This window comes from Ovis canadensis, chromosome 2, assembly GCF_042477335.2.
Source record: "Ovis canadensis isolate MfBH-ARS-UI-01 breed Bighorn chromosome 2, ARS-UI_OviCan_v2, whole genome shotgun sequence".
Lineage (NCBI taxonomy): Eukaryota > Metazoa > Chordata > Mammalia > Artiodactyla > Bovidae > Ovis > Ovis canadensis.
Window position 1 is genome coordinate 28,548,485 of NC_091246.1, and position 24,014 is coordinate 28,572,498.

At 52.2% G+C, this 24,014-nt stretch overlaps 1 protein-coding gene and 1 non-coding gene across 8 annotated transcripts; one reads left to right on the top strand and one right to left on the bottom strand.

Annotated features, from left to right (window-relative positions):
- Positions 1 to 6,965: 6,965 nt before the first annotated feature.
- CARD19 (caspase recruitment domain family member 19) lies at positions 6,966 to 22,968 on the bottom strand. Of its 7 annotated transcripts, XM_069575639.1 has the most exons (7): positions 22,362 to 22,676; positions 19,692 to 20,006; positions 10,968 to 11,105; positions 9,077 to 9,230; positions 7,811 to 7,870; positions 7,495 to 7,566; positions 6,966 to 7,230 (listed from the first exon to the last, which is right to left on the bottom strand). In XM_069575639.1, exons 2-7 carry the CDS (start codon positions 19,698 to 19,700, stop codon positions 7,115 to 7,117), a joined length of 549 nt encoding a protein of 182 aa, XP_069431740.1. In that variant the 5' UTR covers positions 19,701 to 20,006; positions 22,362 to 22,676; the 3' UTR covers positions 6,966 to 7,114. The 7 variants fall into 7 exon arrangements, with proteins under 7 accessions (XP_069431740.1, XP_069431739.1, XP_069431742.1 ...); XM_069575638.1 differs by lacking the exon at positions 19,692 to 20,006 and having other exon boundaries at positions 10,968 to 11,110; positions 22,362 to 22,968; XM_069575641.1 differs by lacking the exon at positions 7,811 to 7,870 and having other exon boundaries at positions 22,362 to 22,505.
- Positions 13,460 to 13,586, top strand: LOC138434905 (small nucleolar RNA SNORA27). The gene has a single exon (XR_011254962.1). It is a non-coding gene; the product is annotated as a small nucleolar RNA SNORA27 (small nucleolar RNA).
- Positions 22,969 to 24,014: the final 1,046 nt, after the last annotated feature.

The window sequence follows — 24,014 nt, forward strand, 5'->3', positions numbered from 1 at the left end:
CCCTTGCTGGCCCCATTCCTTCATCTCAAGTCAGCAATGCCCTCAACTGAGCCTCTCCAGGTGGGATACCTGAGAACTCCCTCCAAGCACTGGAGCCCGGGGAGGCGATGCAGCCCCCAGGAGCTCCCAAGGCCCCTCCCCCATCACTTCTCTTGCCCTCCCCACTCAGCCTGGAGCAGCTCCAACAGACATTCAGATGACCCCACAGAGTCTTCTGTGGGCCTGAAAGATAAGCACAGAGTGCTTATGGGTGAGATGATCTAATCTGAGCTTTGCTTTAATATGAGTAACTCAGGAAAAAGGTACAGGGAAATGGATGAAGCAAGATTGGAAGTGCTGGGGACTGCAGAGCTGGGGCCCCAAAGCCAGCTCTCTGCTCTTCTGAGTGTCTGAATGTCCCATAAAGAAGGCTACTAAAGGTGATTCACACATGGGATGAGATCCCTGAAGAAGCAAGACCAGCAGGTGGGCAGTGAGTGGACATGTGAGCCTGGGGCCAACCTGGTCAGAGGCGGGCAGACATACAGCTGTCGGGGCTGGGCCCTGGGAGCAAGCAGTAGAGAGGCCAATCTCTGCGGCTGGTCACCGTGAGCACCTTGGCTGTCTCATTGCCAGGAAGCAGCAGGGGTCAGTCTCCTGGCTATGAACCTGCCCCACTACCTGGCCCTCGTGGTGGATCCAAGGTGGTATCTGGGCCCATGCTCCCAGGTCCAGCCCCACTCAGGGCTCTGCACAAGTGGAGGCTGCCCAGCACCATAGCCCTGGGGTAGCCTGAAGCTGTGGCCTGTGGTGTGGGCTGAGCCACACCAGGGGTGATGCCAGCCTGTGTGGACCACGGACATGGCCAGCAGATGGCTGAGTTCCTCCTTTGGCCAGGACAGGAAGTTTGCCCAGACCTGACCAGACAGGATAAACCCCAGATGGCTGGATGGGTCCTAGGTCACCAAATCAGACCCGGCCCCCTGACCCTCACTCTGGATGCACCCCTGTCTCAGGGCCTTGGCTTGTGCTGCAGCTCTCTAGGGTCAGGGCTGTGCCCAGAGGTCTTCCCCACTGGCCCTCCTGACCCCTACTTCTGGTCACTGTCACGATGGGCCATTTGGGTTTGCTCTGCCTTTGATGTCATTGGTCATGTCACTGCCCACAGTGTCCCCCTGGGGCCCTCATCTGAGCCGTGACTACCCCCACGTCATCTGGCCCATGATCAGGGCTGTTGCCTGAGAAGGAGGCTCCTGCTCACCATCTCCCTGAAGGCTACAGGAGCTCTGCCTGAGCTGGGGAAGGAGGTGGACCTGTAATCATACTTGTAGTTCTGTTTGATCTGCCCTGGCCCTTCCACTTGATGCAACCACTCAAAGCCTGTGCTCAGCACTGTGTCTGGCATACTTAGTCTAGGTACTTAGTAAATGTCTACAATAGATCTACTCCTCAAGTTCCAAGCTCTGCACATGTGTTACAGTGGCCAAGGGATAGACAGGAAAAAAAAAAAAAAAAAACGGGGCCCAGAGAGTCGGTCAGGGCCAAGCCCTGCTGTGTAGCTGCCCCATCTGGGGACCCCACTCTGCCATCCCGGAGGACAGCAGAGACCCTGAGAGTAAGCAAGGGGCTCGAGGAGTAAGAAGCAAGGAAATATATGTGCTCCACAGAGGGATACACACAGGGAAGTCAAGACCGAGAGAGCTCTCAAGGCTGATGCTCCGGGACCCAGGACCAGGAGGGAGCCCTGTGGAAGGACAAGCCTGTGGTGCACAAGCCCCAAGGCCACATGAGCTGGGGCTGGCCTTAAAGGAGTGTAGGATGGTCAGTGTTGGGGAGGGGGAAGTCACGAAGAGCTAGGAATTGGGGCGACTGAGGGAGCTGGGAGGATTTTGCGCTTAACTTCCTTGTTTTACAGTATAGAGAGATGATGACGGATGGAGGACAAAAAGATTATAGACTGATGGACAGATGGATGGAAGACAGATAGATGATAGATAAATAGGTATAGATAGATGACAGATAGGGGTAGGGATAGATGAGTCATCCCAGGTCACCCTGGGGTTCTCCTCCCCTGACTCTCCATCCCCAGTGTCCACCCTTCAAGGCCCAGGCCCACTTGATCTGAGAGAGGGAAGGACAGGGTGAGGCAGAGAGCTCTGAGAAAGGTAGGCCAGGATGAGATGGGCTGGGATGGGGCCCGTGGAGCGAGAAGGTGGACTTCCGCTGCAGGATTGAGTGGTTCCTTCCTTCCACACCTGCCACACCCACCCACCCACTTCCCTCTCTCAGGCACCTTTTCTCCCACCTTCCTTTAATGGAATTTAATTCCTCTTTTCTCACCACATTAAAGAATCCATGAGCAGAATGTTCTAACATTTTTCTTCTCTCTCTCAAGTATTTATTTCAGGGGAAACTAAGCTAACTAAGCGGCTGGATCTGCGTGTGGCCCAGGGAAGATGCCTCATGGCAGCAGTGCCCCCCAGACCCTACCCTAGGCCTCCATGCCCTCTGAGCGGATATGGGGCTCCAGCCCTGCCTCCAAGTGGGATAAGAATTGAGGTGCCAGCTGCCACCAAGCCAGCGCTGAGGAAGGGCAGCGGCTCCACACTCCCACCCCCACCCCACCCCCCACAGTCTACAAGATTGGGGCCCCATGGCCCATCCAGCAAGGACCTGACATGCAACTTGGTCAGGCCTGGGGTTTGTGCAGAGGTTCCTGGGTGTGGGGTGGGCACTGTGGGATAGCTCTCAGAGCACTGACCTGGTGGGTTGAAAAAACAACCCCCGATTCCAGCAGTGTCAGCACCCCCACCCAGACCGTGTGCCTTCTCCCAGAGGGGAACCCTGCCTTGTGCAAACGGCAGTTGCGTTTCCGGCTCCACAAGCAGCAGCCTGTTGCTTCACTGGGCCTGAAACCGCATCCCTGAGAGCATCTAAGGCTAACTGCCTCCACCACAGGACCTCTGCTCTTCACAGACACACCTCCTTCACAGACACACTTCTCCTGAACGCCCCCATCACTTCCGTCCCTCCAACCCTCCTCACATCCCCCCTCACTCCCCTCCCAACACCTGGGAGCTCTTCCCCACCCAGGCAGACTGGAGATGGGACAGTCATCCCAGCACTGTGGTAGCTGAGGTACTGTGATAGAGGAACTATTCTTACTAGAGTTTGGTGGGGGGGCTTTCCCAGTTGAGGTGGCATTTTACCAAAGATCTGAAGGTTCAGTAGATGGGGGGAGTGGTTAGTAGTCTTCCAGATGAGGGAATAGCATGTGCAAAGGTGGGGGGTATGGATCATGAGCAGTTCCAGTTGTTGAGCTATGGAGGTAGGGACAGGGGACAGAAGGTAAGGGCCTGTCCCAGGGGGCCAGCAAGTAAGACTGTGGCCCTTGGCATCTTTCGCACCTTGATGGACTTAATTCATTACAGGTCATGGTTACTGACTGAGCAAGTAGTTGGCAGGGGGCTCTCATGGGGAGAGGGGCTGTGCCTAGACATGGATGCCCCATTGTTCCACCTCGCCCAGTCCCAGCCTAGGAGTGTGGTCATTGTATGGCTGGCACAAGCCAGGGGCAAGCAGATGGGAGAGGGGCCTGGCTGGTGGTCTGGGCTATTGCCACAGACTTCAGCTGTGGGCACTAGGTCCAGGCACAGTTGGAGAAGAGGCCATTGAGGCTGGGATCCACGGAGGGGGTCCAAGAACAGCCTGAACTCAGGGGCTGCTTTGGACAAGGGCAAGGCCTTGGGTGGGTCATTGCTGGAAGAAGAAAGTCAGCAGTCACAAGGAGCGGCCCAGCTGGAGCCAAGGGAATAGGTGCCCTGGACTGCCACGGCTCACCAGCTCCCCTGAGACCCGGGACCGGCACTAGCTGCCCCTCACTCCGAGGACGGACCCTGCCACAGGGCTTCACAGATAAGTACGAGGACCTTCCCTGCCACAGCCTGTTTCTGGGATGTCCCCTCAAAGGCACTTCTACTTAATAGTTCAGGATTGCTAATAGCAAAGGACTGTATTCCGGGGGGTATGTAAGTCACATTTATTTCAGGAGACTGGAAGACTGAGGTCAAGGCACTGGCTTGGCGTCTGCTTTGCCTGCAGCCTACACACAGCGGCCTCATTTACCCAGATGTCTCTGTCACCTGCAGCCAGGCATCTGGCGCCTTTACCCGGCAGTGTCCTTTACCCAGTTCTGTCACTCCCACTGGCCGTGTGTCACTTCCACCCAAGCACGTCTGTCAGAGAGCAGGACAAACATCAGTAATACCTTGGCATCTGCCCAGGAAGCAACTTCCCTTGGGAATCGGGGTCTTACCTGATTAGCGGGTAGAAGGGCTGCAGACTGGACAGGATGTGCTGGGCTGGCCTCAGGGTTCTGCTGACCTACCTTCTGAGCTCGGAATCCAGAAACTAGTTCCTTGGTCTGTATGGCTAGCCAGTACGGCGGCCACTCTCTGCTAGCAGTAAGAGCAGTTTACATGGGGCACTGTTTGCAAGAGACCTGGAGTGCAGTGCCTGTTTACAGCTCTGGGGAGGGAGGGGAGTGGATATGTTCACAGCATCACTCCCTCTAGACCCTGAGTGAGGAACCTTCCCGTGGGGCCCAGCCTTGAGGGTTCTGTTCAGCTCACACGGCTCAGGGTGCTCACTTCCCCCAACGAGGGTCTGTTCCAGAGGAACATGCACTGGCCGCACCGTTAGCACAGCTTTAGCGGTAAATTCAGGAAGCCGTTTCCAGAAAACGGCACTCGGAGCAGTGCTATCCAGCTCAGGATATCCATGCTCAAGGAGGGGTCTTGTCTCTTTGAATAGATGGGTCAACCAAGGCTCAGAGTCTGGAGACAGCCCCCCAGGACCGACAGGGCAGGGATGGCAGAGCTAGTGGTAAGCCGTGCTGTCCTGGGCTTCAGGGCGGGCGGGAGGGCTCCTCTGCCTGGCTCTCCCATGCCCTGGCCCTCACTTGAATGACTGGGCATGCAAACGAGTGAATGAACCCGCAGGCTGACTGAATGAGGGCCAGAGACCACATCGTGCAGCTAATCCCTCTGCTTCCCATCTTGTTTCCCTCCCACATGCTTCAAGAGACTGAGAGACACGGGAGCGGCCCAATGGCAGCATCGTTCCTAGTGTCAGCCTGCGGTGCCTCTGGAAACCCCCTATGGAAAATGCAAGCACATGACGATTCTCGGGTTGGCATACTTCTGTTTCCCCAGAAAGAGGCTGGAGGGGAAGGAGATGACAGAGGGAGGCAACGGGGAGAGGGATCCATCAGGGCCCGGCCCAGGCCCCAGCGGCCCGTGCCTTGTGCGCACACACATGTGAATCTGAGCACTGTGCACACTTCTCACATCTGTGTGCATGTGTGTGTGTGCGCACACGTGGGGAGGGCACTCTCGGGTGATGTGTGGTCCTGAGCGCTGAGCTTCAGCTTCCTCACTGGTAATGAGGGTGGTGACAGGGCTCCACAGAGGACAGGGGCCATGCAGCCATAGCCTGGAGGGCAGTGGGCACCCATGGGCCAGCAGTGGGGACTCAGCTCATGGGGCCCCCAGGGCCAAAGGTAGAGCACCAAGCCCTCTTGATGTGTACCCCCACCCTTTTGTGTCCACAGGGACTTTTCTATGACAAGATTCTAAGCCTGAGGCCAGGAGGTGAGATAGATGGGTACAGACTCCCTGGCTGAGGAGACAGGCCCATCTCCCCAAGGCAATTACAGGGCTCGGCTCTGAGAACAAACGGCTGTGTGGGGCCAACAAGGGGCTCCCCCAGGCCATTAGGGGAGGGTGTGAGGAGCCAGAGCCCAAGACTTCAAATGGCACAATTACACTTTTCATCTCTAAAAGTCCTAGAGGGTTCTGTGGACTCTTTCTGTCTCAACCTCCCCTCCACCTGGGATCAGAGATAAGATTTTGTGTTCATTTCTAGGCTCTGACTATACATGTGTCCCTGACCCTCAAAGCCAAGGTCATTGCTTCCCCAGGAGGCAGGGGCTCCATCTCCCAGATAGTGGAGTCTGAGGAGCCGCACAGGGCCCGGGAACTGGGTGTTGGCTCTGGTGACTAGACAGAGACAAGAGGGCTGATTGGGGGTATCTCCCTGGGACATGTCATAGGAAGGGAACGAATTGGTGGTCGAGCCCCTCATGTGCCGGGTTGTCCTTTCTTGGCTCAGTGACCTCTCCTTTCAGTCTCAGCTTCTTCATCAGGAGAGCAAGGGCAGCAGCCCCCGCCTTCTGGGGCTGCTGGGAGGAGTCAAGGCAACACACGCAAGCATTGAGCATCACAAGGCATTTGGCTGGTGCCCTCTGTGGCCTTCCACCAACAGCCTGGGGTCTGACCACACGCAAGCCCCTTGTTCTGAGCCAAGCCCTGTAACTGCCTTGGGGGCAAGGGCCTGTCCCCTCAGCCAGGGAGCTTGAACCCATCTGTCTCACCTCCTCGCCTCAGGCTCCGGATCTTGTCATGGAAACTTCCCTGAGAACACAGAAGGACGAGTGTACACATCCAAGAGGGCTCGGTGCTCCGCCTTTGGCCCTGGCGGCCCTGTGAGCCGAGGGAGGGTAACAGAGGAGTCCAGAGGGCCTGCCTGTCCATCCTCCGGGCCCGCGGCTGAGGACTGGGACAGAGAGCAGATGGGCAGGGGCCGGTATCGGGACCAACAGTGCTCCAGGGAAGGGATGGCAAGAAGGGCTCAAGGTAGGGAGTTCTGGAGAGCAGCAGTGGAAGGAGGCCCCAGAAGGAAGGGACAGGACACGCGGCAGGGTTCCATCTGGAAGTGGGCACTGGGGGACAGCCGGGGACATTTGAGGTGGGTAGTCCACATGCAGGGGTGAGACCCAGGCCCAGAGGAGTCTGGGAAGGCAGCCTGAGCAGGACCTGGGTCTTGGGTTGGACTCAGAAGTGAAGAACCCACAGGATCAACCTTAGCTAGAGACACTGTCATGTCTTGAATTGTAATCATCTAGAAAACACTCCTAACAGAAGGGATGAGACTCAAACATTTAATATTGTTGAACACCTCTGTACAATGAAGGCAAAGTGCTTATTACACAAATTATAAATAGCAAGAAATAAACACTTAGGAAAGAAGAAAGCCCCTGGAGAGCAAACACGCAGGCGGGCAGGGCTGGGGTCGGTCAGAGGCCCCTCAGGTCATCTGTGAGAAAGGCCAGCAGGAAGCGGCTGGCGTGCCTGTCAATGATGACCGGGGAGAAGCCCAGGACACGCCGGGCCCCTGGAAGCACCTTGGGGTCTGGAAGACAAGGGGGTCTCAGAACTCCTCAAGAAGGCACCTTCTCTCATCCTTGCAGCATCACAGCCCACACCCGAGTGATGTGGGTCCCCATGCGCTGCTCCCACCCAGGACCTGGGCACGGTCAGCATGGCAGGGAAGCGACGGCAGGCATGCCGCGCTGGGCCACAGGGGGGGCCTCAGGTGCAGGCCTCCGTCCATCTGGCAGGGCTCAGCCCCAGGGCGTGGGGAGGGCTGGCCGAGGCCTGGCCCGGCAGCACCCACCTGGAGGGCAGCAGTAGATGAGGAGCGCCAGGCCTGCGGCCAGGCCGAGGCAGGTCAGGAAGGCCACAGGTCCTGGGGAGAAATGCGCGTGAGCAGCTCCCCGAGCCCTGAAGGGTGGGGAGGGGTCCGGAGGCCTTGAGGACAGGCTCACACCCTGTGCTAGGGTCAGCCAGGCAGGGATACCCCTAGCGAGCACCCTAAGTGGGTCTGTCCAATGGGCAGCCAGGACTGGAACCCAATTGGAATGAGAAGCCCCCGAGACAGAGGTGGAGCCCTGGGTCAGGGGACAGAGAAAAGGGATGTGGGAGGCGGTTACCCCTGTCACTGAGCTCACAGCTTGCGGTGCCCGAGTCTAGCTCTGTGCAATCTGAGTTCTCTGGAAACAAAATCACAGGGCGTGGTTAGTCATGGGGGAGCTGGAGAGTAAGGTGGTCGCCTGCCATCGAGAAACCAAGGGGGCTGCCAAGGCCCCTCCCCGCAGACCACCCAGGCCCCTTGGGTTGTGTGGGTGCTGAGCCCTCCAGGCTGTGTCTGGGGCGGTGCGGGGAGGGGAGCAGTCAGCACCAGGCAAGGACCCCTGCATAGTCTGGGGTCTTCTCCTTTTGTCCACTTCATGGGAACTTGAGGACCATGGGATGGGGATTTCATTGTTCCCTGGCAACCACAAGGCACCCAACAGTGCAAACACCTTTCTGTCCCAAGTCTGATGGTGCTGAGTGAGGGCAGGGCGCCCTTTCTCTTTCCCCAGACCCCTCTGGGGCTCCCCAACCAACCAGCTCCTTGATAACCCCGAGGGCACCCTGGAAGGTCCCTGACTCCAGGCAGGGCTGTGTGGTCCTGAGAGCTTGGGTGACAGGACAGTTCCATGCCGCAGCTCAGGGCCCAGGCCTGCCAGCCCATCCTTGGGGGCCCTGGTCCAGCTGAGTAGCCTGAGGTGAGCCACCTCTTCCCTCACGGCCCCCAGCATTTCATGTGAGGATTGAGGGACAGTAGCCACTCCCCCTGGGGACCTGGCTGCAGAGGCCTGAAGACTGAGCTGCCATCCCTACCTGCGCCTTCCCTGTACCCATCCTGGCAGCTCAGAAGATCCCTCTCAAGCCTCCTGGGCCATGGGCTGGCCCTTCTAAACCCAAACACACTGTCCTGGACCAGCCATCTGTGCCAGAGACTGTTGTGCAGAAACATCCACACCATGAGGATCTACCTGGGTGAAAGTAGATACAACCTCTGTCGTGGGAGGCAGTTCATTCAAGGCTGGTATGGCCTACAGCTAGGCGCTAGTTCTGATCAGAAGGGTAAGGATTCCCAGGTTCATTAGATTATAGAGGAAAGGGCAGGACCACACGCACAAGATACTTTCGTGTAAGAAATAAATAGCGCAAGAAAAAGGGAGGCAGAGAGAAGTAGACAGACACACACAGTGACATGGGGAGACAGGGACAGGGAGCCTTGGAGACAGATATCTGTGTTGTCTGAAATACTCTCTCCACTCTCTGAGGGACACACAAGACACAACCAGAGGGTTGTCTCTGGCGAAGGGCTGAACAAGGAGATGCCAAGGCCAGGGGGGACACGCACTTACGCAGGGCGTGCCGGCTAGGCAAGCAGCTGTGCAGGGGCTGGGCGTGGATGTACAGGGCCCGGTAGAACTCCTGGCAATCCCGCTCACCGCTCCGCTGCAGGTGGCCCAAGAGGTCGCAGAGACGCACTCGCAGAGACACCTTGGGGTTCCGGAACTGGAGGAGGAAGGGGCACAGAGAGTTCAGGCTGGAGGACTCTGGACTCACCCCCCCAGCCCCAGCCTTCTCAATGGCTGTGATGCCACCTTCGTGGCTGGAACACCCATGGGGAGGTAGCAATTGCTACCAAAGACTCAACCACTCCCATGCAGTGCCCAAGACTGTGCTCCTGCTGCTGCTGCTGCTGAGTCGCTTCAGTCGTGTCTGACTCTGTGCGACCCCACAGACGGCAGCCCACCAGGCTCCCCCGTCCCTGGGATTCTCCAGGCAAGAACACTGGAGTGGGTTGCCATTTCCTTCTCCAATGCATGAAAGTGAAAAGTGAAAGTGAAGTCGCTCGGTCGTGTCCGACTCCTAGCGACCCCATGGACTGCAGCCCACCAGGCTCCTCTGTCCATGGGATTTTCCAGACAAGAGTACCGGAGTGGGGTGCCATACGGCCACTAATCCTTGCACTCCCATTGGAGGCCTAGACAGGTCACCAAGAAAGGTGGTGGTGACATTATTCCAAGTGTGGAAACTTAGCGGCTTGCTAACTTGGTTTTCCCACGTGTAAAAAAGGAAATAATAATAAACCCACACAATACGATCATTAAAGGGACCCTTCAAGGTAATGGCATAAATGATAACTTCTTGTAGTTCATAGTCTACGGGAATGTGATTCAAGTTTTAAAAAATATATCAAGGGTTAAGGAGAAAAAACAGGTGGCTTTTTCGATGTGGCTGATTGAGAAATACGTGGTTGTAAAGGTCAATGGACGGGGTACCCGCACTGACTCCCAGAACATGGAGGCTATGGCCCGGTGCTGCCACCTGGTGGTGGTGGACCATTCTACAAGAAACTAGAGTTGACCCACAAAAGGACAGAAACTGCAAAGCAAAAGCAGGTGTGCAGCAGAAACCATGGGTACCTATGAGGAATGGAACCGTGGGCGTGGGCGTGGGTGTGGGCGTGGGCGTGTGGAGTTTCCTTTTTCTCATGTGAACATCTGAAGCTTTTCAAATTTTTTTTAAATAGTGAATGCATATTCGACTTTTAAATTACAAGACAGAAAATTGAGCCCCTACTTTTTAACTTACTGGACTACTTTTATAACACAACAAGCATCTGAGTCAGTAGCAGGGTGTGGGTGGATTCTAGCTCTGTTGAGGATCAATATCATCTGTCCCCTGGAGAGGCCCCAACCCTCCAGACAGCCCTGCACATGGCCCCAAGAGGAAAAGGGCTCGCTCTGTCACCTGGCTGGGAGGCAGGCCATGTGCCCCAGAGCCCCAGCTAGTCTCTGGCATCCACCCCCAGTGCCACAGGGGAGCCAGAGAAGCGGGTGGGGTGCGCAAGGAGCACCCACTCTCACCCAATGCCCCCGAACAGGACGGGCCAGATCACACCCAAAACGATTGCCCATTTTGAACTTTTGGAAGATGCTGAGTGAAGAGTTCTGCAGCACTAGGTAGAGTGAATCTGGCATCCTTGCTCCCCTCCAACCCTGGTACACCCCCGTTCCCCCTCCCAGGTCTGTCTCATGTTGTCACACATCTGCTATGATCCTCCAGCATTTCTGAAAGGGGCCTGAAGTTCTGATGACATCTAAAGAGACTAAAGCTCAAAAAAATGATGTTCTAGGCCCAAGGTCACCCCAAGGAGATAAGTTTTCACCTCCAAGCTGTCCTGCCCCTGGCTTCTCCCAGCCCAGAGAGGAAGGGATGGGAGAGCAGCCTCAAGTTCATTGGCACCTTTTCCGCGTCCTTGTTGCTGAGGATCTGGGGATAGTAGCGGTTTAGCTGGAGAATGATCCTGTCCACCTGCTGCTCACTCAGGCGTCCGAGGCTGGTGAGGAAAGGAGTGTCCTGGACTAGGCGATCACAGTAGGTCTGCTCTGAAACAGAAGCAGAGAACACAGAAGGACATGACCCAACACAGCCCAAGGAGGGGGTGTCGAGTCCCACACACCATGACACAGCCACGGCAGGGACTCCGCACAGGAAGGTCCCGTGCCCACCAAGAGGTGTACCAGCTGTAAGCATCTGGACAACTGCTGACATCCCAACTCATGCACAGCCCAGGATTCCTCCATGTCATGCCAATCCCCTTGCAAAACAGTGGGGGTGGGTGGGTGCAGTGATAAAGGTACAGAGCTCAAAAGCAGAGCAGAGCCTCTGGCTCTTCCTCTCTTCTATGCCTGAGAGCTTATCACCAAAAAACTCAGGAGGGTGAAGAGTCTGCTGTCTGCAGGGGCCCCCAGTGCTCTCTGGAAATAGCAGCCTGAGGAAGGACACAGCAGCACAGAGAAGGCCCAACTCCAAAGCTCCTACAGCCACTGTTGTCATGGGGACAGGAGACACACAGACAGAAGCACAGGGTTTAGAGTGGCCTGGCCACTTTTAGCTGGCATGGCCACCGGACATAGTATCTGCAAGGCCTTGGGAAGCTGCCCCAAACAGCAGACCAACATGCCTGCTACCCAGGAAGCTGGGGAATGCTTTTCCTTTTGTCTTTTTTCTTTCAGAATCATCATTAAAACATCACTGTTACACTATCTTTCCCATTAAGAATGTCCCTTAGAATGATAAGCCTTTAAAGGCAGGGAGTGGATGGGGAGAAGTTGGTGGGCAGATGGCAAAGAATCTCTGAGGGAGGGTCCCAAGTGCCTGCAGCCCTAGCTACCTGAACAAGTGCACCACCTTATCTATGTGAGGCAGCTTGTCCTCTTTCCTGGTGGACCCAGGGGATGGGGGGGGTTGGTGTGCAGGCAGGCACAGCTGTATAGGAGGAGTTTCTGTATGTGACTGAAGTTAAGCTGGTATCAATCCAAATTAGATAGCTGTAACTTTACAATATTAAACATAACCCCCCTGGTAACCACAAAGAAAATGTCTATGGACTATACACAAAAGGACATCAAAATGTGTTACTACAGAAAATCAACACAAAAGGAAGTAATGGAATAAATGAAGGACAAAGAAGCTACAAGACATACAGAAAACAGACAGCAAAAAGGTAAAAACAAGTTGTCCCTTATCAGTAATTAAATGTAAATGGATTAAACTCTCTAATCAAAAGACACAGATTGACAGAATAGGTTTGTGATACTGTGATTTACAGTAAGATATATTCACTCAGTCGTGTCCGACTCTTTGCAACCCCATGGACTATGCAGTCCATGGAATTCTCCAGACCAGGATACTGGAGTGGGTAGTCTTTCCTTTCTCCAGGGGATCTTCCCAACCCAGGGATAGAACCCAGGTCTCCCGCATTGCAGGCAGATTCTTTACTAGCTGAGCCACCAGGGAAGCTCATGCCTACCTAAGGAAGCCTCCATAACCTTCCCCCCATCAAAGCGGGGTGTGGAGCACCTCCCAGTTACTAAATGCTTGGAGGTGCCTGGGAGGAGCACGGAAGCTCCATGCCCCTTCTCACGTGTTTTGCCCTATGCATCTCTTCCACCTGGATGTTCACTTGTATCCTTGAAACAAACTGTGAATAGTGTTTTCTTGAGTTCTGTGAACTGCTCTAGCAAATGACAGTCAGGGGAACTCTGATTTATAGCCAGTCAGTTAGAAGCACAGGTGGCAGCCTGGACCGGTGACTGGCATTTCAAGTGGGGGCAATCTTGTGGGACTGAGTCTAAAGTGAACCTATGGGGTCTGACAGACACTCTCCAGATGGATGGTGTAAGAATTGAGTTAAATTTATAGGACACCCAGTTGGTGTCCACCAAAGAACTGGGAAGTTGCTTGACAGAGGAAAACCCCCCATACATTTGGCAACCAAAAGTGTCAGAAATAAAAGTGTTGAGAAATATGCATCGAGAAAAGAAATGCAAGAAGGCGAAGTGGTTGTCTGAGGAGACCTTACAAATAGCTGAGGAAAGAAGAGAAGCGAAATGCAGGGTGCCAGAGAAGAGCAAGGAGAGATAAGACGGACTTCTTAAATGAACAGTGCAAAGTAATAGAGGAAAACAAATGGAATGGGAAGACTAGAGATTTCTTCAAGAAAACTGGAGATATCAAGGGAGCATTTCATGCAAAGATGGACACGATAAGGGACAGAAACGGTACAAGGACCTAACAGAAGCAGAAGAGATTAAGAAGAAGTGGTAAGAATACACAGAAGAACTATACAAAAAAGGTTTTAATGACCCAGATAATCACGATGGTATGGTCACTCATCTAGAGCCAGACATCGTGGAGTGTGAAGTCAAGTGGGTCTTAAGAAGCATTACTACACACCTCCTTTCACTCTGCCAATTGGACTTCTGTCTTTATTGGTCATTCAAATGGGGCAAAGGAAATAACCTTTTAAAACTCAGGCAAATTGGGTGTTTGTCTTGTAATCTGTCAGAGGAAACATTGTAAAAGAAAAAAAAAAAGAAGATGCATTACTACAAACAAAGCTAGTGGTGGTGACAGACGTCCAGCTGAGCTATTTCAAATCCTAAAGGATTTTAAAGTGCTGCATTCAATATGTCAGCAAATTTGGAAAACTCAGCAGTGACCACGGGACTGGAAAAGGTCAGACTGCAATTCAATCCGAAAGAAGAGCAAGGCCAAAGAACATGTAATCTACTGTACTATTGCGCTCATTCCACATGCTGGCACAGTTATGCTCAAAATCCTTGAAGCTAGGCTTCAGCAGTAGGTGAACTGAGAACTTTCAGATGTACAAGCTGGGTTTAGAAAAAAGCAGAGCAATCAGAGATCAAATTGTCAACATTCACTGGCTCACAGAGAAAGCAAGGGAATTCCAGAAAAACATCTACTTCTGCTTCATTGACTATGCTAAAGCTTTTGACTGTGTGGATCACAACACACTGTGGAAAATTCTTAAAAGAAATGGGAAGATCAGACCACTTTACCTGTCTCCTGAGAAACCTGTATGTCAGTTAAAAAACAGCAATTAAAACAGGACATAGAACAACTGACTGGTTCACAACGGAAAGGAGTGCGACAAGGCTGTACATTGTAACCCTTATTTAACTTAAATGCAGAGTACATAATGTAAAATACTGGGCTGGATGAATCACAAGCTGGAATCAAGATTGCTGGGAGAGATATCAACAACCTCAGATATGAAAATAATACCACTCTAGTGGCAGACAGTGAACGAGGAACTAAAGAGCCTCTTGATGAGGGTGAAAGAGGAGAGTGAAAAAGCTGGCTTGAAACTCAACATTCAAAAAACTAAGATCATGGCATCCTGGTCCATCACTTCACAGCAAACAGAAGGGGGAAAAAGTGGGAGCAATGACAGAGTTAACTTTCTTGAGCTCTAAAATCACTGCGGATGGTGACTGTAGCCGTGAAATTTAAAAATCCTTACTCCCTGGAAGAATAGCTATGAGAAACCTGCTGCTGCTAAGTCGCTTCAGTCGTGTCCGACTCTGTGCGACCCCACAGACGGCAGCCCACCAGGCTCCCTCGTCCCTGAGATTCTCCAGGCAAGAACACTGGAGTGGGTTGCCATTTCCTTCTCCAATGCATGAAAGTGAAAAGTGAAAGTGAAGTTGCTCAGTCGTGTCTGACTCTTAGCGACCCCATGGACTGCAGTCCACCAGGTTCCTTCATCTACGGGATTTTCCAGGCAAGAGTACTGGAGTGGGGTGCCACTGCCGTCTCCTATGAGAAACCTAGACAGCGTATTAAAAAGCAGAGACATCATTTGCCAACAAAGGTCCGCCTAGGTAAAGCTATGGTTTTTCCAGCAGTCATGTATGGATGTGAGAATTGGACCATAAAGAAGGCTAAGTGTTGATCTGATGTTTTCAAATTTGGTACTGGAGAAGACTCTTGAGAGTTCCTTGGACTGCGAGGAGATTAAATCAGCCAATCCTAAAGGAAATAAACCCTGAAAGTTCATTGGAAGGACTGATGCTTAAGCTCCAATACTTTGCCCACCTGACACAAAGAGCTGACTCACTGGAAAAGGTACTGATGCTGGGAAAGACTGAAGGCAAAGGAGAAAGGGCTGGCAGAGGATGAGATGGTTAGACAGGATCATTGACTCAATGCACATGGATTTGAGCAAACTCTGGGAGAGAACGGAGGACAGGGGAGCTTGGCGTGCTACAGTCCATGAGGTCGAAAAGAGTTGGACATGACTTAGCAACTCAACAACAACAACATATTGAGAAGGCCCACATGCAGCCATGAAGACCCAGTGCAGCCAACAACAACAAAACCAGCGCCCTCCTTAAAGCAGCCCTGTAAGTGTTGACCCTTTCTGGCCAGGCCAGTGTCAACATCGGGAGCCTCATCTGCCACATGGGGGGCTGGAGGGTCTGCCCCTAGCAGCTGGCGCGGCACCAGCAGTAGGTCCAATCCTCTTCGCCACTGCTGCCCTAGCTGAGGAGAAGAAAGCAGAGGCAAAGAAATAAGAATCTGAAAAGTCTAATGATGACATGGGCTTTGGTCTTTTTGACTAAACCTCTTCAGTAACACATTCAATAAAAAGCTGAACTCTTAAAAAAAACTTAAAAAAGGAATAAAACACTTAGAAATAAATTTAACCAAGGAGATGGAAGACTTGTACACTGATCTACAAAACACTACTCAAAGAAATGCTAAAAGATACAAATAAATGGAAAGACGTTCCATGTCCATGGTTTGGAAGACTTAATATTGTGAAGATGACAATATTACCCAAAGTGATCCAGGAATTCAATGTAACCCCTATCCAAACTGCAGTAAATCTTTTCTCGTCTTTTTTTCATCCTAATGTTCATATGGGATCTCAAGGGACTTGTACAGCCAAAACAATCCTGAAAAAAGAACAAAGTGGATGATTCATACTTCCTCATTTCAAAATTTACTACAAAGCTACAGGAATCAAAACTGTGGTACTGACATACAGACCAATGTAATAGACTAGACAGTCCAGAAATTAACCCTATTTTGAGGAAAAAAAAAGAGTGAAAAGACAATCCATAGAATGGGAGAAAATATTTGCAAAGCATATATCTGATTAGGGATTAATATATATAGAAAGAGAGAGAATATAAAAAGAACTCCTATAACTCAACACAACAAAAAATCCTACAAAATAACCAATACAATGATGAACAAAATACTTGAACAGGTATTTTTCCAAAAGTGGACAAATGACTGCTAAGTACATGAAAAGATGCTCAACATCACTAGTCATTAGCAAAAAGCAAGTCAAAATACAATGAGATACCATTTCATACTCATTAGGGTAAAATAAATATTGGAGAGAGGGAATATGAATACGAGGATGAGAAACTGGAACTCTCATGCACTCCTGGTGGGCAGGTAAAACGGTGCAGCTACTATGGAAAAGGGTATGGCTATTCCTCAAAAAGTTAAATACATCCGCAATTCCATTCCTGGGTATACACTCAAAAGAATTCAAAGCAGAGACTCAAATAGATATGTGCATGTCAAGTTCAGAGTAGTGTTTATTCACAAAAGCCCAAAGGTAAAAACAACCCAAGTGTCCACAGACAGATGAACAGATAGACAAAATATGGTATACATACAATGGAATACTATACAATCTTAAGAAGGAACGGAATTCTAATACATGGGTTCAAAAACATGGATGAACCATGAAAACAATATGCTAAGTGAAATAAATTAGACACAAAAGGACAAATGAAGTGAAGTGTTATCTTAGTTGCTCAGTCATGTCCGACTCTTTGCGACCACATGGACTGTAACCCACCAGCTCCTCCGTCCATGGGAATTTCCAGGCAAGAATAGCGGAGTGGGTTGCCATTTCCTTCTCCAGGGGATCTTCCTGACCCAGGGATCAAACCCAGGTCTCCAGCATTGCAGGCAGACGCCTTACCATTTGAGCCACCAGGGAAGCCCATACAAAAGGACAAATGTATTATTCCACTATATGAACTATCTAGAATAAGCAAATTCTAAAACAGAGAAAGTACCATAGTGATTAACAGGAGCTGCAGGTAGGGGTGAAAGGGGAGTTTTTGTTTAATGAGTACAGTTTCTCTTTGGGGTGATGAAAAAGTTCTTGAAATGCACAGTTTCACAGCACTGTGGATGTATTTAATCCCAATGAAATGGTTAAAATGGTAAATTTTATGTTCTGTGTATTTTACCACACATATACATATAAATGGACATGAATCTGAGCAAACTCCAGGAGACAGCTGAGGACAGAGGAGCCTGAGCAAGCTTGCAGTCGGCCATGACTCAGCGACTGAACATTAAAATACATATCGAGGTAAGTGGATAATATATGAAACTGCGGTTCAGTTTAATAAGTTACAATGGAATATAACCCAGTGATAAAAAAGACCATGAAGTTACAAAAAGACATTGAGGAAACAAATGCATTTTGTTAGAGGTTAAAGAAGCCAATTTGAAAAGGCTATATACTATATGATCCCAGGTAAATATTTTAGAAAATGCAAAACAATGGAGACAGTAAAAAGATCAGTGGTTGCCAAGGGTTATGGAAGAGGGAGGGATAAATAGATGGAGCACAGAAGATGTTTAACCCAGTAAAACTTCTTGTATGATACTGTAATAGCAGATACAGGACATCATGAATTTTTCAAAAAACTCATACAGTATACAACACAGGAATGAACCATCATATTAATATGGACTTTAGTTAGTAACTGAAATTAATAATACTGTATCACTATTGGCTTATTAAGGTAACAACCATACAAATGCAAGATATTAATAATAGAGGAAATGGGGTGGGGGGAGCCCTCTGTGCTATCTGCTCGATTGTCTATAAACTAAAAATGCTCCAAAAATAAATTCTAGTAATTAATAAGAAACACTATTTGGAAATTCCATTGTTGAATTTTTTTTTCTCTTAAAATTTTATCTACTTTATTTTCGGCTGTGCTAGGTCTTCATTGCTGTGCGGGCTTTCCTCCAGTTGCGGTGAGCAGGGGCGACTCTCTAGTTGTGGTGCACAGGTTTCTCACTGCAATAGCTTCTCCTGTTGCAGAGCATGGGCTTTAGGGTGCACAGGGCTCAGCTGTTGCAGCTCCCAGGCTCTAGAGCACAGGTTCAACAGTTGTGGCACAAGGGCTGAGCTGCTCTGCAGTGTGTGGGATCTTCCCAAATCTGGGATAAAACCCATGTCTCCTGCATTGACAGGAAGATTCTTTACCACTAAGCAACCAGGGAAACCCTCCACTGTTGAATTTTAAAGATGAAAAAAACAGTCACAGAAAGGAGATGGATTCTTGGATTGGGTGGTATTCACTGGAAAGGAGCATGAAGGATTTTTTGGAGGGTGACAGAAACATTCTATCTTGATTTGGCCTGGACCAGTTGTTCCATGAGTATATACGTTTGTCAAAACTTAAGAGAATTTTTTCACTAAAAATGAGTGTATTTATAAGTAAACAATACCTCAATCAAGTTGATTTTTAAAAAACAGGGTCACTGAGTTGGAACAAGTGGGGCCTCCTCCCGATTTCTTCCATGGGCCCAACTCAATAGACTGTTTACCTTCTCACCTCTCTCTCCTGATGCTACCTCCTCCTGGATGGTCTATTCCCCCTAGAATGAGAATTTCTAACTTTTGATTCTCCCAGTCTCTGAAAGTATATTTTGAAGACAGACTTGTTAGCAGCTCCAACATGGTAAAGAAGCCATGGACAGGGATGCAGAGACATCTGTCACCAGCATGTGGCAGGACCCTCCTGGCCACCCGGCTTCATCACCTGTAGCCTCTCTGATTAAAGAGTTAATAATATTGGCCACAGTTCATGGACTGGGACCCATGCTTGGGCATTCTGGGAGCTCTGTGCATCATCATTCTTCCATCAGCTCTGCTACACAAGCATGACCACTACCCTCATTTTCAGAAGGAGAAACTGAGGCACAATAAGTAGATAAGGTACCTGCTTAAGACCTTAATCAGCTGGAGAGTGATGGATTGAGTTCAGGACCCAGCACAGTGTTGGGGCCCATTTCCGCCTCTCTGATCAATCTACTAATTAATCATGCAATTTAGTTGCATCATGTCTGCTTCTGACCAAACCATGGGCTGTCCTGCCCAGTGCTGCCAGTGTGTACACTGTGCATAGGGCTGGCACACACTAAGCACTCACTAAAGAGGTTGGGAATGAATGGACATAGGTCCAAGGAGCAGGGCAAGGGCTGTCAGTGGACAGTGACCAGCACTTCTGCAGTGGCTCTTCCCACCCTGCAGGCTGCTAGCCAAGGGTGCCTCCACTGGCTGGAGCTGTGAGTCACTTGGCATAATGGCATAGCCTGGGGACCACAGCTCTGGGCTCTGCCGTGCCCTGTGCTTCCTGTGGCCGTTGTGAGCTGTGCACACAAACCACACCCGGGCGGCCATTCACAGGCATAACAAAGCACAAGAAAGGAAACCAGTGTGGTCCCAAGTGACAGTCCCAGATAGGTTTTACAGGAAGGAGGAAGAGGAATGCTCTGGCATAAAAACTCACCAGACCTTCGCCAGCAACCTTTGCTAAGCCCTACCTCCCCCATCGTTGTTTTTTCCTTTGGTTGCGCTGGGTCTTCACTGCTGCATGCAGGCTTTCTGTAGTTGTGGCAAGCAGGGGCTACTCTTCTGTGTAGTGGCTTCTCTTGTCGCAGAATACAGGCTCTAGGCACACAGGCTCAGCAGTTGCAGCATGCGGGCTCTAGGGCAGGTGGACTCAGCAGCTGCGGCACACGGGCTCAGTAGTTGAGGCTCACGGGCTCCAGAGCACAGGCTCAGTAGTTGCGGTGCACGGGCTTAGAAGCTCCGTGGCATGTTGAATCCTCCCAGATCAAAGATCAAACCCGTGTCCCCTGCATCGGCAGGTGGATTCTTATCCACTGTGTGACCACAGAAGTCCTCCTCCCCCATCACCTTGCCCTACTGGCACCACAAGCATGGTTAGGCTGGCCAACCTGTTAGCCTGACCTGGCACTGGAGGCCCTGTGGGAGCTGGCCTCACTTGCCCTGACCAGGTCTCCCAGCCCCTGAGCCAAGCCTGCACAGCAACGCCCAACTGCAGCATTCTGCCTCAGATTCCCAGGGACCAGAACACCTCTCCCTACGGTTTCCACCTGGCTAACTCACACTCACTGTCCTCCCCTCAAGAGACTTTCCTGAGTTCCCCACCCACCACCACCCCCAACAAAGTCCAGATGCTTGGGCCTCAACCTCCCCTCCCAAACTGAATCTCCCAGAATCCCCTCCTGTTCCAGTGTCCAACCAGGCATGGAGCTGCGAAGCCCACTCCCCAGCACACCACAAGGAAGGGGCTGGTTCTGCAGCAACAGTAATTGCTACAGTGATACTTGGTCAGTGTGGGCCCTGCACAGATGCATCGGGCTCCACACGCTCACTCTGCGACCCTTCGTAAAGGCCCCAGAATGAGACAGGTTGCTATTGGTGCATGGAGACAGTAAGCCAGGAACTTGGGACCTACAACCTTGCAGGCCTGTTCATTTGGCCCTCCCAGGCCTGTACTCTCTGGGCCCTAGTTCCCCATCCCCAAAATGAAGGGCTCTGAGGGAAGAGGTCTCTAGAGGCCCAGGACACTGAGACAGCAGGGAGAAGGGGGACTGGTGGGCATGCGAAGGTCTAGTCCTGGATCCACCACTGACTGTCCCAGCAGTCTAGGGCACCTGCCCAAGCTGAGTCTTTGTTTCCTCATTCACACACAGAGATATTCCATATTTCCCCATACAGCAGGCCTGAGTAGCAAGGACCTGATGCAGGGCCAGATGCACAGTAGGTACAATAGACCTTTGAACAGTAGGGGGTTGGGAGACAGACCCTGAGGAGTCAAAAATCCACACATTACTTTACAGTCAGTCCTCCGTATCCATAATTTTGCATCTGAGAATTCAGCCAACCTCAGGTCAGGTAGTAGTATGTATGCATTGAAAAAAATCCACGTATTTGAAACCATCACATTTGACACCCTAGGTCAGAGGATCAACTTTACTCAGAAATAGCAGCCACAGATTAAAAACAGTTCAGAGAAACGACAGGGGAGTGAGTAGTACCAGGGGTCTCTTCTGGCTTAGGCTGGTACACTGGTGTCCTGGAAATCACCAGGTTCCTGCCCATCAAATCTTTCTTGTATGCGGGACTTAGGCTGGGACTCCAGTGACAGCTATGGAGAGAATGGGGACTTCAGGGGCCTCCCAGACCCTGTGGGTCACCCTAGGTGACTTTTACCTCAGAAGCATTCCCTGAAATAAGGTATGGCTTCTGGAAGCCACCACACTCCCTGATTACACTGGCATGGACTCTCATCAGCCTGTAACTCTCATGGAGCTTCTCCTAACAGGGAAAGGTCCACAGAGTAGGGTCACTCTGCTCAGGATCAGGAAGGTGGTGGGCGGTCCCCATTCAAGAGAGGCCCCTGGAGGATGGCTGGGCTGGGGACTGCATTCTGGGGGGAAAAAAAAGCTGGAAGGGCTGGGGCAGTCCAGATGGGGCACAAGGCCTTGGGAAACAGAGTCTGTGTGCAAGATTCCCTCGGGCCTGTCCCTGGACAAGGGGTGCAGCCTGGGAGATACCAGAGTCCCACAGGTACCACACACTGCCCAGGAAGGCACCACCTGTTGGGCAGACTCCTCAGGGGACTCCTAATAGAAGACACAGCCTTCTGTCAGGAGTTTCTATATCTCCTGATAGAAGCACAGTAGAACCCCAGAGATTATTCCTTACCACCAATTTTATTTTCACCTCCCAGTGCCAGGCCACAGATCCTCACACCGGCAGTTCCCCACCTGCAGACATACATTGGCCCCTGCCCTCCTGGAATCACCCAAGACCTGGTCCCCGCCCACTAGAGCCTTCCACGGCTTGACCTGGCCTCACAGCACAGAACACGCCAAGGCTCGGCCCCTAACGCTCAGAAGCCTCCAGGGCATGACGTGGCTTTGCCCACCACAACTCTCCAGAGGTTGTCCATGGCCGCCGCCCCCAAGCACCCTCCTAGACCTGGCCTGGCCTCGCCCCCATAGAACCCAGCCCTGGGCCGGCGCGCCGCTCTGCCGTCGTCCTGTCGACAGGGCACGCAGTCATGGGCAAGGTCACTCGCCGTCGCAGCGAGGAGTGGCATCGGGACACTCGGATCCTACGCGCCACCGTAGCCGCGTGCCTGTCTCCGCATGGCAGGCACGACCCCGGACCGCGCTCACCTGTCATGGCGGCGGCACACCGTGCATTCGGCCGACCCGACCCGTCCCCCTGCCGCTGTGAGCCCGTGTGGTTGTCCGCGCGTTGCCCGTGGGCCGGGTTGACCGCCTCCAGCTCTGGCCCGCTTTTTCCCGGTGGGCCCCGCCCCTGGTATCCTCTCGGCTAAGCTTTAACCCCGCCCTCACTGAGCCCGCCCCTTCCCGCTAGGCCCCGCCCATGGCGTCGGCGGCGCTGCGGCAGGGGCTAAAACCCCCAGTCTTCCCTACAGTCCAGCTTCCTAACGCGTGGGCGACGGACGCCGCTGAGCCCTTAGCCCCGCCCCTCGCTGGGTCCGCCCTTCCGGGAATCCAGGGTCTAGTCTTTGTCGACGCTAGGGCTCTAAACCCAGCCCTCCCTGAGCCCCACCCTTGCAGACCTTAACTAGGTCGCGACCACAACCCTGAACCCCGCCCCTCGCTCGGTCCTCATTAGTTACCGGGCCTCCGAAAGCCTTGAGCCTGACTCCCGCCCACAGGAGGTGCCCTCAGCTCCGCCCCTCACTGAGCTCCGCCCCCGCTGCTCTGGGCTAAATCACCGCCGGATCCTGACTCTAAACACCGCCACCACTCTAGCTCCGCCCCCTCGGCGCTAGCTACGTCGCTGAGCCGTCCTGAGCCCCTCCTCTCACTCGAGCCTCGCCCCAACTCTGGCTCAACTTCGTTTGTAGCCCACGCTCTTCTCCCAGTCCTGGCTCCACCTTGGGTCTGCTCAGGTCCCGCCCTGTCTTGGCCTGGCGGGCCGGCCAGACTGTAGACATGGTTGAGCTCTTCGCAGCACAGTCAGCGGTGCTTCTGCTTTCCGCGCCGTCCCCCACTCCCCCAACCACTAGCGCGTTCCCTTCTCCCATGAGGGAACTGGAGGATGCTTATTGGAGGGGTTCAGTTCAGTTCAGTCGCTCAGTCGTGTCGGACTTTGCGACCCCATGGACTGCAGCACGCCAGGCTTCCCTGTCCATCACCAACTCCCAGAGCTTACTCAAACTCATGTCCATCAAGTCAGTGACGCCATCCAACCATCTCATCCTCTGTAGGCCCCTTCTCCTCTGGCGTTCAATCTTTCCCAGCATCAGGGTCTTCTAGTGAGTCAGTTCTTCGCATCAGGTGGCCAGAGTATTGGAGTTTCAGCTTCAGCATCAGTCCTTCCGATGAATATTCAGGACTGATTTCCTTTAGGATTGACTGGTTGGATCTCCTTGCAGTCCAAGCGGGGCCTATCCTAAGCTGGGGGAGACAGCACCTACCTTGAACAGGAAGATTGTGTAACATAACCTGGGGGTGATAGACGCAGTCCAGGCCTGCTCCAGGTCCTAGGGCGCCGTCCTCCCAGAGGGAGAGGGCATCCTGCCCACCAGTGGAACTGGCCTGACCCCCGCATTACTCTGCATCATTCTTGCTGGGTCATGCACTCTGCAGACAAAAAATGTTGCCTGCCATCCCAGTAAAGGTAAATGATACCCACTGTTAAGCCGTCTGCCTCTGTACCACTCGCTCTGAGGGGAATTTAGGATGGAGAAAAACACAATACTGGCCTCAGATAGTTGAGATGTGTATTTAAGGAATAATTTCAATGAACCCACGTTCTTGCATCTTCCCAAAGATAGTAAAGCACTAAGATCA

Coding starts and splice junctions, on each gene's coding strand:
- CARD19 (XM_069575636.1), bottom strand. Junction 9,231..10,967: donor GCAACAAGGACGCGGAAAAG/GTGCCAATGAAC, acceptor TTCCTCCTCCAG/TTCCGGAACCCCAAGGTGTC.